Source organism: Peromyscus leucopus, chromosome 14 (genome assembly GCF_004664715.2).
Source record: "Peromyscus leucopus breed LL Stock chromosome 14, UCI_PerLeu_2.1, whole genome shotgun sequence".
Lineage (NCBI taxonomy): Eukaryota > Metazoa > Chordata > Mammalia > Rodentia > Cricetidae > Peromyscus > Peromyscus leucopus.
The window spans coordinates 58,944,751-58,964,294 of record NC_051075.1 but is presented as its reverse complement, the minus strand read 5'-3'; the positions used below and the strand labels follow the sequence as shown (position 1 = coordinate 58,964,294).

Here is a 19,544-nt window from a genome sequence, read left to right as displayed (position 1 = left end):
ATATACTGAGTCATTAGTCTTAGAGTTAGGAAGCATTATATCGTCACTCTGAAAACCTCCTAAGCTCCCAAAAATTCAGTAATAGCTTCCCTCTTAAAAGCACAAAGATAGCCGGATGGTGGTGGTGCTTGCCTTTAATCCCAGCACTCAGGAGGCAGGCAGAGCGAATTGAGGCCAGTCTGGGCTACCAAGTGAGTTCCAGGAAAGGCGCAAAGCTACACAGAGAAACCCTGTCTCAAAAAACAAAACAAAACAAACAAACAAACAAAAAGCACAAAGATCGGGTCATCCTCATCTAAGAAAGAATTGATTAGAGCTTTTGTTTGATTCAGCTCTTGCTTCAGCCCCCAAGAAGGCTGCCTCCTTCTCTAGCTGGGCACCCATAGAGCTTTCCTGCAGACAGCCTGTCCTTGGGCTTTTTAGCTGGCATGTTCACTGTCCAGTCCTGTTGGATGATTCTTACTACATAGTTTATCCTTCGGTGAAAACTCCATCTACTGCTGTGATTCATTTCTAGTGTCCAATGTAATGGAGCCTTAGCATCTACCTCAATGATACCAAAGATCTCATGAACATTTGACCACTCTTGATGACCTGTTTTCTTGAGGCATTTATTCTTAACTTCTGTAACTTAGCTACCAAGAACTAGACTCATCCTTTTAATAACACTCACCATAACACACAATATTTACTCTTTTATCCAAACCAATCCCTTGCCTTCAAAAACAGACAACAGAAAAATATATTAGGGATTAGGGGACTACCTCAGTTGGTAAAGTGGTTAACTTGTAAGCATGAAGTCCTGAATTCAACCCCCAGAACCCATGTTAAGTCAGGCATGGTAGTGTGTACATGTGATCCCAATACTGAGGAGGGAAGACTGATGAGTCCTGGGGCCCACTGCCAGCCAATGGAGTCTACTAGGCAGGTTCCAGGGCAATGAGAGAACTTGTCTCAACAAATAAAAAAGATAGATGAAATCTGAGGACTGACACACACACACACACACACACACACACACACACACACACACACACACACACGCCTCTGCACACCTACAAGCACAAAATATAATAGCCATAGACTACTTAATTCAAAGATAAATAGCTCCAGCTTTTACCCCAGAAGCAACAACTTTAACATTCAAGTATCTCTCTCTTTGTCATGCTTCTTGGCCAAGTTCAATCTGAACTAGCTTTTCTTAGCAATCAATAGAAAATTCTACTTTCTCCCTCATGTGAAGCAAGTATGAGAGATCCCCCACCAGTTAAGTATGTGCTGTCATAGGACATTGGTCAGCTCCCCAGTTTGTCACAGGTCATGTGTGATAACATCTAAGTTATTACCTGTGTCCCAGACTAATCAGTTCTAGGAAACTGAGTTCTGCCATGGTATCCCAATAGGACTCCAAAGTCTTAACCTCCAAGTCAAAATGTGCTAGGGATGAACCTTCCTCAATATGTGGACAAGGCTAACATGGTCTTTCTTAAGTGATAACTCCTTTGTTCTTTGCCAAATACAATTGGCTATTCTTCAAAGGACCTTTGTGAATGTTGTGGTTTAAAAGAAAATGGCCCTCAAAGGGAGTGGCACTAATAGGAGATGTGATCTTTTTGGAGTAGGTGTGGTCTTGTTGGAGGAAGTGTGTCACTGTGGAGGTGGACTTTGAGGTCTCATATATGCTCAAGATACCACCCAGTGTCTTAGACCACTTCCTGTTGCCTGCAAGATGTAGGACTCTCAGCTACTTCTCCAGCACCACATCTGCCTGCACTCTGCCATGTCCCACTCTGATGATAATGGGCTGAACCTCTGAACTGGAAGCAAGCTGCCCCAATTAAATGTTTTCCTTTATAAGAGTTGCCATGGTCATGGTGGTGTCTTTTCACAGCAATAGAAACCCTAACAAAGACAGCAGAGAACTCAAAAAGAGAGCCCTAATGAAATACACCTACGTCACCAGGTGCTTAGTAAAGACACTCACTCAGCAGCCTGTCGGGTCAATGAATGAGGTCAAGAACTAAGTCACACTGAAGGATCCTTGTCAACCAGTGGAACAAAAAGAGGAGAAGGAGGTAGAAAGTTAAGTAGTTCTGACCTGAGAGGTGAGGCACTGCCTTCTCAGAACTGCTTGAAAAATGTATCTTTCTCCACTTTTCTCTTGCCAAAGAATTAAGTGCCTGTTGGCTTCTTCACAGTTGACTGATGTTACCTACCAAGTCCTTGCCTGGATAGAATGCTCTCTTCCCACCACAGCAGCACAGAAGCACAGAAAGCATCCTGTGTACAATTGACTTGTTTCCTGAACCCTTCATCTTTGGATGTCACTATCTCAGCCAGCACACTGTGATATGTATGACTAATTTCTCTGATGTCGAGTCACAGACTAGAGAGTAGAAATCACAGCAAGACCCCGTGTAAGACCTACATGGTTGTTTCTTGACCACACTGTGTTGGTCTGTAACACAGGTCATGGGTTAGGTACTCGTGGGTAGGTGTGTCTCCTACAGTCTCCTTAAAACATTAAATTGGAGCTGGGAAGATGGAGAAGTTGATAAAGTACCTGCCATGCAAGCAGGAGAACCTGAGTCCAGATACCTTAACCCATACAAAAAGCAGGGCATGGGTGTGCCCAGCACTGGGGAAACATTGACAGGTGGATCGCTGGGGCTGGCTGGTCAGTCAGTCTACCCAAAAGGTTCAACAAGAGATCCTATTTAAAAAAAAATAAGGTGGAGGGACTAGAGAGATGGCTCTGTGGTAAAGAGCACTGTCTGTTTTCCTGCAGACCCTGGTTCAATTCCCAACACCCACATGGTGGCTCATGGCACTCTGTAACTAGTTCCTGAGGATCTGATATTATCTTCTGGCCTCCTCGGGTACTAGGCATGTATTTGGATAACTTAGGAGACATTAGAAGATATGGAGCCTTTAACTGATGAGATATCTATTATAAGCAGGCATATGATGCCTTTGCTTATAAAACCAAGTCCCAAAGAATAGGTGGATATCCAAAATGATTAGAAATGTGATATTCTGAAATGCTGCATATGAGGAAGAGATGTGTCCTCAAGGACCAAACAGGCTTCTCACAGAAAAAAAGATATCTCACTAGATAAAGATAAACTTGCCAGGCTTCTCAGTGCCCATGAGGTGTAGAAGATCTCCTTGCAGTATATATGGAGCTTTTTGGTGAGAATTCTAGAAATTTGGACAGGTTCGTAGCTGTGAAGGGAGACAAGCCTTTAACCAATGTCGCTAAGTGTGTTGAAATTCTTGATTCTCAGCTGGCAAGAGGCATCAACCAGACTCTTGAGGGAGGGTTCCTCTCCTTTTTCATTTACATAATACCCCCCCCATCTTTTTATCCTGCCTCATTTTGTAAGGGACAAAATTGTGAACTGCTTCTGGACATAAATGGGCTATGTGTTTCTGGGCATTTCTTCCCACCACTAGTTGGGTTATTAACTTACTAAAAAGTTAAGGAATTATTCTCTGGAAATGGGTAATACCAGGCCACTGCTATCAGAGTCAGCCACATATGTCTGAAATGCCTAGCCCTATTCCACTTTTCTCTACCCGGGGCAGATGATAGGGAACAACGGCCACAATTTCTCTATTGTGTCTGTTCTTCACAACTTCAGTTGCTGTGTCAAATACCCTGACAAAAGCACTGGAGGAAAGGGTTGATGTGGCTTACACTTCTAGATTACATTTTATTACTACAGGGAAGTCAAGGCAGGAACTAAAAGTGTTACATCTGTTGTTAAGAGCAGACAGAGAATCCACAGATTGCTTCCCTCTCTTACACTGGATACCACCACCACCACCGCTGCCACCACTACCAACATCCCATCCCACCTGCCTAGGTAGTGGTGCCACCCAACATGGGCTGGGTCTTCCTATATCAATTAACAAAACATTTCCCTACAGGTATGCCAACAGGCCAACCTATTCTAGATAATTCTTCATTAAGACTCTCTTTCTAGGTGATACTAGGCTGTGTCAAGTTGACAGTTTAAAACTAACCATTGTATAATTAAGGTCTCCAATGTTAAATCATTCCTGTTATGTGATTACTGTACACAATTTCTATCTGCTTCAATTGCCATCTAGAATGATTTTTTTGGGGGAAGTTTCCCAATATATTACAGACATCAACCGTTGTGGGCCCCTTTTCTAGTTTTAATTGTAGTATTGGGGCACGAAGTCCCAATATACCCACTTAGAAAGACACATGACAGAATAATGCATAGGTTGGGGGATGCGTGGATATTTGTATGTCCTGTGGGAGCCTTCTGGGGGCGATCAACTGTTGAATGTAGGCCAGCCTTTGAGATGGTCTGCACTTGCTGTTTAATGGTCTGTATGTCGGGCTAGATGGTCCAATAATATCCACTTAGAAAGAGCACAAAAATAGGACATAGGCAGATAGATGGAATCAGAGATGGAGGGGATGCAGTCTGCAGACGGATTGTGTCCTTGTGGGAGGATTAGTGTATGTAGGATTGCACACATCTTTGCTTTTCTTTACTTTTTTCTCCTTTCTTTTCCTTTCCTCTGCTCTTTCCTTTTCCTTTTTTTTTCTTTTCTTTTCTTTTCTCTTCTTTTTTCTTTTCTTTTCTCTTCTCTTCTTCTTCTTCCTTCCTTCCTTCCTTCCTTCCTTCCTTCCTTCCTTCCTTCCTTTCTTTTTTTTTTGGGGGGGTTTTTGAGGCAGGGTTTCTTTGTATAGTTTTTGCGCCTTTCCTGGATCTTGTTCTGTAGACCAGGCTGGCCTCGAACTCACAAAGATCCACCTGCCTCTGCCTCCCAAGTGCTGGGATAAAGGCGTGCACCACCACCGCCCTAGTATGCACATTTTCCATGCGTAATACACAATATGGCCTTAGGGAAGAGAACGATTGCTCTCTAGATTGGATGGCCAAACAGTTAAGAAACAGAAGGAAACACTTGGATTTCAAGTACTGCTCCCACCAGTGGCTCCCCTGTACTAACTAAAATGAAGCCAAGTGGCAGCATGCATGTGTGGGACGGCTTACGAGTGTCACAGACATGCTCAGTTTTTCCTTTTCACTACAGTTGGCTTTGAGATGATGAAAACAGGTATGATGTCAGCCATCTCCTCTTTCTCCTGGATTGTGATGTTGATTGGCAGGGTATCCCTTTTCTCTGACATTTGTTGAAGCTATTAACACTTCCCCTAGTGCCTCTTCTGTCAGAGTGCTTTAGGAACTCTGAGAAAGCAGGAAAGCATCTCAGCAAATAGAATCTAATCAGGAGTCCCGTGTTTCCAGAGATCTATGGACCATTTGTCAATGCCTACTCTGAGGTTCTCATTATAACCTTTATCATTCTAAAGCCTTTTCCACCTGCTGTCAGGGAACTGAGATAGAATGTAGTAAAATTTAAACTTGAATTTGCTACAAAAAAAAAAAAAAATGGGAATAGTAGTTTTGCTTTTCTCAAAAGTTCACCTCATTTCTTCTGTTGTTATTTTTAACTTTCTTTTTATTTATTCTTTGCATCTTTCACATCATGCATCTCAATCCCATTCATTTCCCATCCCTTCATATCCACCCTCTGCCCTTGCAGCCCCCCACCCCCCATAAAATTTAAGAGAAAAAAGAAAAGGATAAAAAGGAAAGGGGGAAAAAATCTCATCATGGAAGCTGTAGTGTGACACAGTGAGTCACACAGTAAACCCTTCTGTCCATATATCTTTACTTACAAGTGTTCATTGTAAAGTACCATTGGTCTGGTTCAAGACCTCTGGTTTCTACTACACTATCCGTACTTCACTCTCACTGGAACTCCTCTTGGATATCCTGCTGTTGCCCTGTGTTGTAGAGATTATGCAGCTTCGGGTCTGTAGCACTGGTCCCTTCACGTGCTCCTGCAGATCACAGGTAGGGTGGATATTGGAGTGGGCCAACCCATAGCCCTGGTTCTGGGCCTGGGTAGTTGCAGGGTTGGTCAGCCTGCCAGCTCTCCCTTGTCCTCACCACCAGGGTGAGCTCTCCTGCATTGTCTTGGTGAGTTCACTCTGCAGCAATGAGCAAGGGGTGGGGCCCGTTCCCTTGCTTTCATGTCCGCAAGGTCAGGTCTCCCACATCTACACCTTCAGGGTAGGTTGCCCAGGCGTGGCGGCGTAGGGGCCACTCTCCCGAGTGCTGCAGCAGATGAGGGGCAGGACTAGCTCTCCTGCTCTTATGACCTCAGGACCAGCTCTCCCACCTGCCTTAGGCATTGATGGGAAATGGGGAGGAGGGCATCTCTCCCCTACCCATGCTGCCACAGGAGAGGTGAGTAATGGGAACAGCTCTTCCATGTTCACAATATCGGGACTGGCTCACCCCACACCTCTGCCAATGGGGTTGGCCCTATTGTGCTACCCAGATGAGGTACAGGGCCTGCTCTCCCAAGTGTTGCAGGAGCAGCTCTCCTGTCCTTCTGACCTCAGCCCCTTAGTTCTTCTTCTGACATAAGGATTCTGAGTTTATTTCTGGCAGACAGCTTGCTGAATCACATGGTAGTTGTGGTGGTTTGAATAAGCCCATACACTTCATTATTTGAATGCTTGGTCACCAGGGAGTAGAACTCTTTGAAAGGATTAGGAGGTGTGGCCTTGTTGGAGGAAATGTGTCACTGGGGGTGGGCTTTGAGGTTTGAAAAGCCCCTGCCAGACCCAGTCTCTTTTCTCTGCCTGCAGATCAGGATGCAACTCTTAGCTATTTCTCTAGCATCATGCCTGCCTTCCTGCTGCCATGCTCCCTGCCGTAATGATAATGGACCAATCCTCTGAAACTGTAAGCAAGCCCCTGTCTATGTAAAAACCATAGCTCTCATCTTACAGGGAATAAGAGATAGTTTATTTTGGAGCCATTATGAGTGACCTGGCTTGGGAACACAGGTTTAGGTTACCCCAAATTCTATGTTTCAACATGAAAATAGTTTCATGAAGTTTTTTTTTTAATTTTTTTTATTTTATAGTTTTACAGAACAAAGAAAGTCAAACATCAAGGTAAATTTAAAATCCATTGGTGGCTACACCAGAGAGGTGGGTACAATGAGATGGGAGAGCTATTCTATAGGCATAAGATGCTATCTGATGTCATTCTTAGCTCTTGGATTGGTAGAAGCTAGTGATCTGCTAAATCAATAGCTTCTAAGAGTTTTTTTTTTTTTATTTATCATCACAGGGTGTTAGTTCAGATACAGAGTGGGACAAGGAATGGCTATTCCAGAAGGCTAAAACTAAGCCCAAGACAAGTAATTAGCCTCTGAACCTACAAAATTCCCATCTCTTCACAGTGCTGAAAGTCCAATCTGTCCATCAGTCTCTGCAGACACAGACTCCTTCCAGGAGGATTTTGTTCACATCTAGACACAGTTTCTATTCAGGAATTTTCATTTACACCTCCAATTAAATGCTTTTTTTAATGAGAATTGCCTTGGTCTTGTGTCTGTGCATAGCAATACAAGAATGAGTAAAACAGTAGTTCTAGCTTTCCTTTTTTTTTTAAAGTTAGAATCTAGATATATGGCAGAGGCTGACCTCAAACTTGAAATTGTTCCTTCTGCCTCAGTCTCTCCATGCTGGGAGTATAGGTGTGTTCCATCACACCTGGCTCCAGGCTGACTTACTTTCTTTCTTTCTTTCTTTCTTTCTTTCTTTCTTTCTTTCTTTCTTTCTTTCTTTCTTTCTTTCTATCTTTCTTTCTTTCTTTCTTTCTTTCTTTTTCTCCCTCCCTCCCTCCCTCCTTCCCTGCCTCCCCGCCTCCCCCCTCCCTCCCTTCTTTCCGTCTGCTTGTCTGTCTGTCTGTCTGTCTTTTTAGGAACTTCCATACTGCCCTCCATGATAACCGTACAAATTTACATTTCCATCAACAGAAGGTTTTTCTCAGTGCTTTCATTATAATGGTATAAATGCCAACATGTTACTTTCACATTTGAGCAGTTATTTGGATGGTTTTGGATCCTAGATTTAAAATGTATTTTTTGTGAAGGCATCGAAGGTATTGTCAAATTGTTTCAGATGCCAATCTGATTGCTAATTCTTTCCCAGACCTGACTTCTCTCTCAAGTCTTTCCTTAGATGTTTCCTTTACTTTGGAAGTGTTGACATCGTAAAGGGCTATTCCACATGTGAATCTGACTCATCCATCTTAATAGTTACTAAGTGCAGAGTATCTATCTTTACAAGTGGAACAAATTCTTCTCTTTCTATTTCTCTTCATACTGTATCTTCTATGCTATCTCTAGAACAATGGTTCACAACCTACTGAATGATCCTTTCACAGGGGTTCCCCAAGAACATCATCAGCAAACACAGATATTTATGCTATGATTCACATCACAGTTTTGAAGCAGCAACATAAAACATTTTTGGTTGGGGGTCACCACAACATGAAGAACTTAGAGGGTTGCAACATTTGGAAGGTTGAGAACCACTGCTCTAGACCAGTCTGGTGGATGTTGAATTTGGAAACTGACTAACATCTTTCAAGTCATTTCCTGGGACTTATCCTCACTAATGTCAGTCAGTCTTCAGATAATTAAAGGATGCCAGTTAAAGTGACTCCTTAAGAGGACTTATAGACGTATTATTTCATTACAATAATATTTTATTTGAGTATGTATATTTCTCTATTTGCATGCCCATATGTGTATAGGCATGCTAAGAGGCCAGAATAGGGTGTCCGGTCCCTTGGAGCTGTAGTGATAGGACATGGAAAGCTGCATGATGTGCATGCTGAGGACCAAGTTCTAGTGTTTTTCAAGTGCAACAAGAGCTCTTTAACTGCTGAGCCACTTCTTCAGACCCTAGCATGCTATTTAAATTCAGTATCTATCAAATTCAGTATGCTATTAAAATACTGATCATTTGTTTGATATATTTTGATTTACTATCTTTCCTTCTTATCCATAGATGCCTACTAATGACTCCTAATCAACATTCTAGGAGTTACTAATCCATCAATTGCAATCAATATGGTTTTCTTAGCAACTGTGCACAGTGTTTTCTCCTCTTTGATTTTAACATGCACATCTAACGTTCACCTCAAAAGAAATTGACAAATTAAAAAAAAATACCGTACACCTTAGTCTGGGAAGAAAATTTATTTCATTTTGTCAATGTGAATTTTTAATAACAATTTTGTTGAAGTCACTCTTCTAGGACTTTGTTTTCAAAGCACTCGATCAGCTACTCAAGATGAGACACATCATCTGTCCCAGATGTGATTTTCAAAATGTCACAAGAGAGAAACATACGCCACAAGGTAACACCTTTGTTTAATTTCAGTAGTACAAGTGAACTCTTGGGAAAGCCAACGCTTATGTGACCGTGACAAAGCACTGGGCCGGTCATGCCAGGACCGCATCAGATGACCCATAAACCCTCCTTCACAGACGTAAAGTGACAACACCCTTTTATTTCCTGATTTGGTTCACGAGCACTGAGAAGCAAATGTCAGATCTGCTTGCAGGAGAGACCAGAACAATGTAGTAAGGAGCTCTCCTGACAGGAAACCCGGAAGGTACTCCTGTAGACACAGTTCATGTCTGTTTGAAGCAAGCTTACTATGGGGACAGAAATGTGTTACGTCAATGACTGGCAGGGTTAGAAGGAAACCGGCCATGTCAGATGGAAAGAGTTCTCTCTTGACAGTGTTAGTGTGGGGTGGACTGCAGAGGGCTAAGAACCAATCTGGGACGATGAGGTAAATGTTTTGAAGCGAGTCTACACAGTCGAATAATAACTCTATTATTAGTCTATCTTTTTGTTGTTGTTGTTGTTTTGAGACAGGGTTTCTCTGTGTAGCCCTGGCTGTCTTGGAACTTGCTTTGTAGACCAGGATGGCCTTGAACTCAGAGATTCGCCTGCCTTACCTTCCCAGTGCTGGGATTAAAGACATGCACCACAACACCAGGCTGTACTATTAGTCTATTACACAAATTCCAGTCTGTTTTCGACTTAACAGCAGTATAGATAAAGGAATTAGGTGAATAACTAGGTAGAATTTTTTGGTTCAGACATGATAATCAAAATGAAATAAAGAAAAATCTTTTGGGTCATATCATGGTTCCAAAATGAAGTAGACAGCAGCTCCACAAGACAGAAAAACCAGATTCTTCTTACGTGGTGCTTTTTCTCTTTGTCATGAAGATGTATCTTTTAGGACAAGATATACCTAGAGTTCTTAAAATGGCAGAGGACATCAAGTGGCTCCATTTCTAGAGAATTTGGAGTTCCAGGGACTTACTCAAAACCCAACTATTAAGTGGCCTATAGTTATATTGTTCAACAGGCGACTAAGTGTGCTCGGTCCTCATTCCCACGTGTTGCCTAGAAATGCCTTCCGGAGCTCACATCTTCTACAAGAAGATACTCCTCAGATTGCTCAGCCACAAAAGGTGAAATCTCAGCAGTTTCTCCAATCAATGCCTAACAGTTGGGTCACAGCAGGTAGATTCTGGCAAAGAGAGTCTAAGAAAAGAACAAGATCCCCTCAAAGCTAAACTTCTCCCATTTCATGTTTAATGGAAGCAGTTGCGTGCCATCTAGTTGTGTTTGGCTTTCCAGGGTTCTTTTGGTCTCTTGAAATGGGGTCTCATGTAGCTCAGGCAGGCTTGGAACTCACTATGTAGCTAAGCATGAACTTTGGATCCCCCTGCCTTTACCTCCCAAGTGTAACATGTTCATTTTAAGGAACAAAAACTTTCTTTGGTTATATCAGGGGATCCAATATAGAGCTGCTTAAGTAATTGAACACTGGCCATCTGTTGAGTCTTTTTTATAAAGCAGCACTACATAAACAGAGAAGATAGATGTGGGAATGGTCCAGCTGGTATCAGTGGAACATGTTGCACAGTATCACAGACGAGCATCAGGCAAGTCCCCCAGAGAGCGCAGACTATTTTTATATCACCTGGGACTCAGATATGCTGATAGCTTATCTTCCTTCTTGGAGATAATACTCTCTAGAGACAACTGTGTTCCTATGAAACATCACCTGCATGAAGCTAGGCATCCGTGTGTTGTAGATTAGAATGTGTGTTCAAGAAACCAGCCTTTTAAAATCCCACTGTGAATAGTGTAGCATCACTTTACAAGGCTGTTTGCTTATACTCTTCCGAGCTTTGTCCTTGTATTTTTGGAGTCAGGTGGGAGTTTCCAAGGAGTTCATAGGCATCTTGCATGTTGGGGAGACTCTGCCTCCTGTCCTGGGGAATCTTTGGAATCTGAATACCAGTGCTGTTATTCGGATAGACTCTCTGACCTTGATATGCCTGGGCCTGGCGTTTACAGATGCCAAACTTGCTGAGCAGGATGAACACATCCCTCTGGAAGGCCTTGGTGAAAATAGCGTAGAGGAATGGATTGGCGCAGGAGTTGAGGGGGTAGAAGAGGACCAGCAAGATTTTGGAGTTAGTAACGGTGATGAGAGGCTTGTTCATAAGTGCCGACAGGGCGTAGAAGGAGATAGGGGCCATGCACATGAAGTCGGTGAAGATCAACACAGCCATCCTCTTGGCAATCTTGGTGTCTTTGTCTCGAGGGTTGTACTGGGGACTCCGGACTGTGATGTAGATCTTCACATAGCAGGAGCAGACGATCACAAAGGCAACGACGTTGAGCAGCAGAACAAGGACAATGTACGCCAGAGCAAGGGGCGTGTCGGTGTCCATTGGCAGGCAGATACTGACCTTGGCATAGCTGCTGATTCCCACCATAGGGAGCAGGGCAAGGAGGAAGCAGGAAACCCAGCCCCCAGCCATGATGGTGTATGCGTGCCGGAGGCGGAGCTTCCTATCCAGGCGCATGGCGAAGGTGATGGCATACCATCGCTCCAGGGTGATGACTGTTAGCGTGTACACGGAGAGCTCACTGGCAAACACAGTGAAGAAGCCGGCCGTGTTGCACCCGGGACCTGTCTGCCAGTCAATGGCGTGGTTGTAGTACTCAGAGTGTGTGTACAGGTCTACCGAGGCGATGAGAAGCAGGTACACCCCCATGCAGAAATCTGCAAAGGCCAAGTTGCACATGAGGAATCGCGGCACGGTCAGTTTGTAGTGGCTGGTAAGGAGAATAAATAGGACAAAGACGTTGCCCAGGAGAGCCAGCAGACTGACAAACCACACCACGATTCTCAGGAACTTGTAGCCCATGATGTCTTCACAGGGGTTAAACTCATCTGATTTGGGGGTACACACCATGTCTTCATTGTCCCCACACACGGTGTAGTCGTAGTGGCTGTCGAAGGCTTGCAGAGTCTCTTCCTGAGGATTTTTGAGCACTTGGCCAAAACCAACGATCTCATCCTCTTGTTCTTCAAAGAACACATAATAATGAGAGTTGCTGGGGCTCTCCTGGAGCTTGGAGTTCTGTTTGTACCCAACACTGTTGTCACCCAGATCTTCCTCGTATTCCTGGTAGATGGGACCTCTCAAGACATTCACCGATTTCCTTTGACGAAAGTTCCGGATACTGCTCTCATTACACATCAAGGACTCTAGGAGTCTGGAAGGCAACAGACATGAGTCACCTCTTGCTTAAAGCCCACCTTTGAGTCCCCTTAGCCCCTAGGAAGATAGGCAAGTTACTTATTTTAATGTTCATGGTGCTACCGAGTTTGCATGATCTGGTCAGGTCTGCTACATCACTGAAAACATTTACTTAATTTATTATGTGTGCCTGCACCACAGCACAGCGCAGTATGGAGTTCAAAGCATAATGGCAGAATTAAACCTTCCTAGTCACAAATCACTCCAAGCACTTCAAGGATTAATAAGAACACGTTAATAAAAGCATGCATCCAGATTCTGGCTAAGCCCATAGGATCCCAGCCACAGACAGAAATCCTCTACAGCTTGGAGGCTTGAACTACAACATGGTAACCTTACATATTGCTTTCATTTGCTGGTGGCTTTTAAAAAAAGATTTATTTATTTGTTATGTCTACAGTGTTCTGTCTACACATATTCCTGCACACCAGAAGAGGGCACCAGATCTCTTTACAGGTAGTTGTGAGTCACCATGTGTTTGCTGGGAATTGAACACAGGACCTCTGGAAGAGCTGCCAGTGCTCTTAACCTCTGAGCCATCTCTCCAGCCCCTGCAGGTGGCTTTTTAAGCTCCCATCCTATGTTTTCTGAGCAATTAGGTGGGTTTTATAGAAACAAAATGAAGCTGCAGGTTTTGGTTATCTTTAGATTACGCTGAGCAACACAGATAGAGTTCTCTGTTAAACCAGCTTTGCTGTCTGAACAGCTGGCGGCCAAGGCCATTTTCTCTTTGCTTTTGCTGATGAGAAGAAGAGCCCCTTATGAGGGAGTTCTATAGAAACATCCTAATTTATTTCACTAGTGCAACTCTGCCTTCCTTATCTTACACTTCCTAAGTTTGGTTAGCATGCGATTTGTCTTAGGGTTGTGTCGGAGGCAATACTTCTTCAGGTAAATTCTACTTCTGTGTAAATTCATATTTTCTAAGCAAACACTGGTCAATCCTCTATGGCACTTGTTTATTATTTTTTCTTTTCTTTTCTTAGAAGGACAACCTGTGGGAGTCAGTTTTCTTTTTCCACCATGTGGGTGTTAGGGAGGGGACTCGGGCCACCAGACTGGGCAGCAAGCACCTCTCTGTGGTCTTTGCCACTCTCGGCTGCATCCTTTTATAGGACCTCACCTCTCCTATTGTGACCAGCGACAATGGCCCTCTTTCTCGTCATCTTGAGCCACTTGGAGAAGAGTCATGATGGAAAAGCACGGACATTGGAGCCCACTTACAATATGGCTCCTTTAGTTACTAGCTGCGCCCCGTTGGGCAGGTCTGTGAAACTTGTGCATTTGTGAGTGGAAAGAGAGCACTGAATGAACCGATGAGTATCTTTTCCAAGCTGTTACAGTGGTACTGGGGGCATGGGCTGTGCCATCTATGTGTTTGTGATTGCGGCTAACACTATTCCTGTTCCGAGTCCAGGACTCCACACTCCCTTCGCCTAGAAATTCATGGCCTCCTCTACTTACTATTCAGTTTTAAACATACGCTGCTCTTTTCATAGGAGTCTTTTCTGATCTCCTTAAATAAACCACCCCACCCTGGTGTTTCATCCCTTCACAGCGGTAACTGACATTTCCTTCTTTGTTGATTTTCTCCAGTAGATGATAAGCTCTATGCATGAAGCTTCCTTGTACGTCCTGCTGTGGCTAGGACAATGCCAGGCACATAGGCGATGCCCATTAAATATTTGCCAACAAATGAATAAATGGCCACAGCACGCAGGTATAGTCATAGAAATAAGACTTACTTTTTCAATTTATTTTTTATATTTTTGATATTATAGTATAATCACACAATTTCCTCTTCCTATGTCCTCCTTCCGAACCCTCCCACATACCCCTCCTTGCTCTCTTTCAAATTCATGACTTTCTTTGTTAATTGTAGTTATTGTGTGTGTGTGTATTCCTAAATACATAAATACAACCTGTTCAGTCTGTATCGCGTTATCTGTATGTATACGGTTTCAGGGCTGATCATTTGGTATTGGATGACGAACTGGTGTGCTCTTCCCTGGGAAGACTATTTCTCCTACTCCCAGCATTCCTGAGTTGCCCGTTGTTCTTTGTGTAGGGTCAAGGCCTATGGGCTTTCCTTGCACCAACAACAGCATGCATGTCTATTGTTGTCCTTGTTCAGCTCGTGTTTAGGAGTTGTGTTGGTGAGACTCCATGGGTGTAGCTCTGACACTCGTAGGAGACACAATCTCATAGCAGACTCTGTTCCTCTGTCTCTTATATTTTTCCATCCCTTCTTCCTCAGCAATCCCAGGCCTTAGGTGCAGGGGTTATGCTGTAGCTGAGACTGGAAGGATTTACAGTTTTACTACATTGCCAGAGCTATATCTGCCAGTGAGGTCCACTCTAACCATGCATTTACCCAGTCCTTTCCCCCCAGTGTCTTGTAGTGTTAGTGTAGCTCCTGAGACCAACACCCTGTGCCCCTGCAGTTATGAGGGCCATGATGGTCCCCTTTGCCTAGCTCTTCAACCTTCCTCTTTGCATCTGCCTGTGACCAGGTCCTGATATATATATTTCTGGTTAAAACGATGAGTGTGCAAAGTCACCTAGTAGATACTTGTGTGGAAACTAAAGGAGACGGAAATAGAGAAACGAAGGGCAGAGTTAGAACAGGAGGTGGCACAAGACACAAGAGAGGAAGTAGGTCAGAGCCAGAACCTGAGGCAGCTTGGAGTGTAAAGCATGAAGGAGCATCTCTCCTTGGCACTCCCGCAAATACCCGGATATTGAAATAATCCATGTCATAGTTAATACTTTTTACTTGTTACATTATAGATATTCAACTCCTGGTGTTTTCCAGTAAACGTCTTTATCTTCTCAAAACCCCTACGGATGACGACATGATGATCTCAATCCTTAGAAGCTCAGAGTAGTTGAGTAAGTAGGCTGAGGTAACACAGCTAGAAGCTGATATAGGCTTGGGATACAAACTGACCCTGCTTCACTGTCTGTGCACACCGGACAAGTTAGCTTCATAGTGAGCCCTGTCTCCATGACATCATTTCCTATCGTCTCCCCTTCCCCACCACAGTCCAACAAAGTTGGCCTTACTTATTTCTTGTCTGCAACCATTTTGCTCCCACAGCCACCACCAGGCCCATGGATTTCCTGCTCATAGGGATGTTTCCAGTTCTTTCCCTCCTGGGATTTTCAATCCGATCTTTTCCAAACCTAAAAATGCATCCACCTGCCCTCCTGGCCTCTCCTTGCGTATTCCAGAGCGCTGCTGCCTTACCCCCGGATTTTCTTCTGGTTCTTGAAGGCACAGCAGTGGCTTGGATAAGAGAGGTCAGCCCGCGTGAGGTGGAGGAGACTCAGAGACAGCGGGAGCTTCTTGAGAGTCCACGTGTCCTTGGCAATCAGTTCTTTCAGGTGCTCCAGGCCTTTGGAGGGAAGGGCAGTGACGCTGGTGGAAGACACATCTCTGGGATGCAGAGAACAACACAACACAGACAGGCAATGAACAGCCAGGGCCTTCTTGTCTTTGCCACCCTCCCCCCCACCCCAAATCCCCCAAGCAAACAGTCCCAAGATTAACCACGAGACAACGAGTTCCTTTCTGCTACTGACTGTGTGATCTGAATTCATTACCTGTGTCTACTGGTCCACAGTGGATATGAGTTTCTAAGTCCAGGATATAAGGAACTGCTGTTTTTCAAAGTTTTAATAAGTCATTATTGTGCATATGTATATTATGTATGTCTCTCTGTGTGTGTGTGTGTGTGTGTGTGTGTGTCAGTACACACATACCCTGGTATGCATACGGAAGTTAGAGGGCACATTTGTGGAGTTAGCTCTCTCTTTTCATCTTTACACAGGTTCTGGGATTGAACTCAGATCTTCAGCCTTACGTGACAAGTGCTTTTTACCCAGTGAGCCATCTTACCCGCCTAGAACTACTATCTTCATTGCATGGAAGTCTTGCATTTAATCAACACAAATCCATAAACATTTGATTCTCTCTGTAAACTCTTGGAATCAGAGAGGGATATGAATGCTATCTTGTAAAATGACATCATACAACTATTAAAAGATCTCCTGGAAAAAAAAAATCAGACAAGGTCAGTGGCAACCAAACTGTTGTCACTTTCTGGGGGTGAGGTTTGGGTTGGGGGGGCTCATGTCTGGAGTCACATAAACTACTCCTTTGTTGGGATTAGCATCAACATTATGAAAATACTCTCCATTAAATGCAGAACTTAAGAATTCAAGAGTTACATAATGAGCCATGGCTAAGAGAACCCTCCGCAACACAGTTTCTTTTTTAGAAGACTATAAATACAATTCCTATTTTTAAAAAGCTAATTATTTTATTAATAGTCTAACATTACTTCTGCAAACGGTGGGAGGGAGGTGTGGTGGGGCTAGGAGTTGCATAGGAATGTTGGTTATTAAAGTAGAATGGTTTTTGGCTTTTAAGTAGCAATTTTCTCTTCTCTAGTCCCAAAGGGACTGTCTGTTTTGTTGATGATTTTTCATGCACTGAAAAATAGCTTGAATAAAGCAATGAATATTTAAACTATCATCTCTCTTCTCTTTATTTCATCAGTTAAAATAGTCACTATGTGTTCCCTATCCAAGGCTTTTCTATTTAATATAAGTTGGGTGTGGTGGTGTATGCCTTTAATCATAGCACATGGGAGGCAGAAGCAGGTGGATCTCTCAGAGTTCTAGGCCAGCCTGGTCTACAGAGCAGGTTTCAGGACATCCAAGACTACTTAGTGAGAACTTGTTCAAAAAAAAAAAAGGCAAAACCAAATTAAAAAAAAATTAATATAAGCCTGACATGGTGCCATATGTCTGTAATTTCAGCACTTGGAATGCAGAGGCAGGTGAACCAGGAGTTCAAGGTCATTATCCTTGGCTACACAGTGAGTTCAAACTAGCCTGGACTACGAGAAACCTGTCCACATACCGAGGTGGTAACCAATACCTCTCTAATAGAACTTAAGACTGACTTAACAAGAGGGAAACTGTGCTTGCTACTGGAAACCCAACCAACTAGCAGGACTAGTGAAGTCATGGACCTTGGAGGAGAATCTACAATGCCATTTTACTAAGCCAGCATATGCCTAACTACATTCTAAATATTTGTCCTCTACCCACAGATAAGTGCAGTCCTCACCCCTCATTAAGGAATCCTCTCTTTGCAGCAGATGGAGACGAGCACAGAAAACCACAACCAGTCAAAGTACAGAGGTGTGGGGCCCAGTCCCAACGTATACATCTACAACACAATTCCTAAACCCAAGGCTCAGGGCTCACTGCAGAAGAGGGGGCAGAAAGACTGTAAATGAGAGGAACAGGAAGTTTTCATCTCCTAGGAATATCAGAAGCTACACCCATAAAGTCTCACCAGCTTGACTTCCTAATCATGAGCTGAACAAGGACAATAACAATAGACGTGCTGAAGTGGATTTGGGGGGAGGGGTACCACAAGGCCTCAACCCTCCAGAAAGAACCACAGGCAACTAGGGAACTCTGAGAGTGGGAGACACAGTCTTCCTTAGGGGAGCACACACCAACTACTTATCTAATACCCACTGGCCAGCCAACAAATTGTACATATGAGTAACCTTATACAGAGTGAGCAGGTTACATTTACGTATTTAGAAATATATAGGTACATACATGTGCATATATGTGTGTAACAATACTTAATGAAAAATAGAGGCCATGAATTTGAAAGAGAGGAAGGAAGGGCGTATGGGAGAGCTTGCAAGGAGAAAAGGGAAGGGAGGGATAGTGTAACTGTATTATAATCTCGAAAAATAAAAAATTTACAAAAAAAAACAAAAAGAAAAAAACAATTAGTAGTGTCTGCTTAGCAAGTGAAATCTAGTGTTGCCAACTTCTTTCATTACAACCAGATTTAACTGGGGTTATATTATCAAGGTACCAGGGTGCCAGAACTTCATACCCTTCTTCTTCTTTTTTTTTTTTTTAAACAAATATAAAGCTCATCTATTACCCTTGTTTTCACCACAGAACTATGATTGTCGTGGGAGAAGGTGTCATACTAATTTTGGGGGTTTGTTTTTTTACTTAAAATTCTACAGTCCTGTGTTGGCCAGCCTTGCCTATCAACGAGAACGAACTTTGGCACTTGTCCCTGAACGCTCCCCAGGTGATTAACACTAGAGAAAGATGTTTGGGAAATTGGCACAAATAAAGCTGCAGCTGGGAAAGAACGGATTGAGGAGAAAAGAGCCTCTAGCGCAGCTGTGAAGTGCAGCCTCTCCTGTCCTTTGGATGCCCCTCACTCACTCACTCCTCCTCCAATCCCTCACCCCCAGCTGTCTTCTAGGTCAGGCCATCTCAACTCCAGTTTCTCTTGAAGCAACTTAGGCGTCTCTACCCTGTGGTTCATGCGTCTCTCTGTCTGTGATATTGATGGAGAGATAGCAACTTTTAGCTCATTTTCCCCGTCTTGCTCTCTTCCAGGGAAGTGTGACTGGTATAGGATGTGAATGTGGCCCAACACAAAAATTGTAAATTGCTGAAAATATTATGAGATGTGTGTGTGTGTGTGTGTGTGATTTTTTTGTTTGTTTTTATAACTTGGTTTTGCACTCTGGGTGGTGCCATCTCTGGCCTGGTGATCCTGAGTTCTCTGAGAAAGCAGGCTGAGCAAGACATGAGGAGCAAGCCAGTAAGCAGCACCCTTCCATGGCCTCTACATCAGCTCCTGCCTCTAGTTTCCTACCCTGTTTGACTTCTTGTCTTGACTTTCTTCAATGATGAACTGTGATATGGGAGCATCAGCCGAAGAAATCGTTTCTTTCCCAGCTTGCTTTTGGTCATGATAGTTCTTCATAGCATACAGTAACTCTAACAGAAGGCCTGGACAAGGTCAGTGTTGGAACATGATTATACACCTGAGAGACATCTGTGGCATGATGTGTGTTTGGAATTAAGTGGAGCTCAATACATCTTCATTTCCTTCTATCTTCAACTTTGAG

General features: G+C 43.5%; 1 protein-coding gene across 1 annotated transcript in view; it reads right to left on the bottom strand.

Moving 5' to 3' along the window:
* Positions 1 to 10,483: 10,483 nt before the first annotated feature.
* The window catches only part of Tshr (thyroid stimulating hormone receptor), a 130,473-nt gene continuing 121,412 nt past the window's right edge, over positions 10,484 to 19,544 (bottom strand). Inside the window, exons 9-10 of the mRNA XM_028877804.2 lie at positions 15,818 to 16,006; positions 10,484 to 12,523 (exon numbers count right to left, since the gene is read on the bottom strand). Of these exons, the coding sequence (XP_028733637.1) occupies positions 11,110 to 12,523; positions 15,818 to 16,006 (1,603 nt within the window). The 3' untranslated portion in view covers positions 10,484 to 11,109. The remainder of the gene's footprint in view (positions 12,524 to 15,817; positions 16,007 to 19,544) is intronic.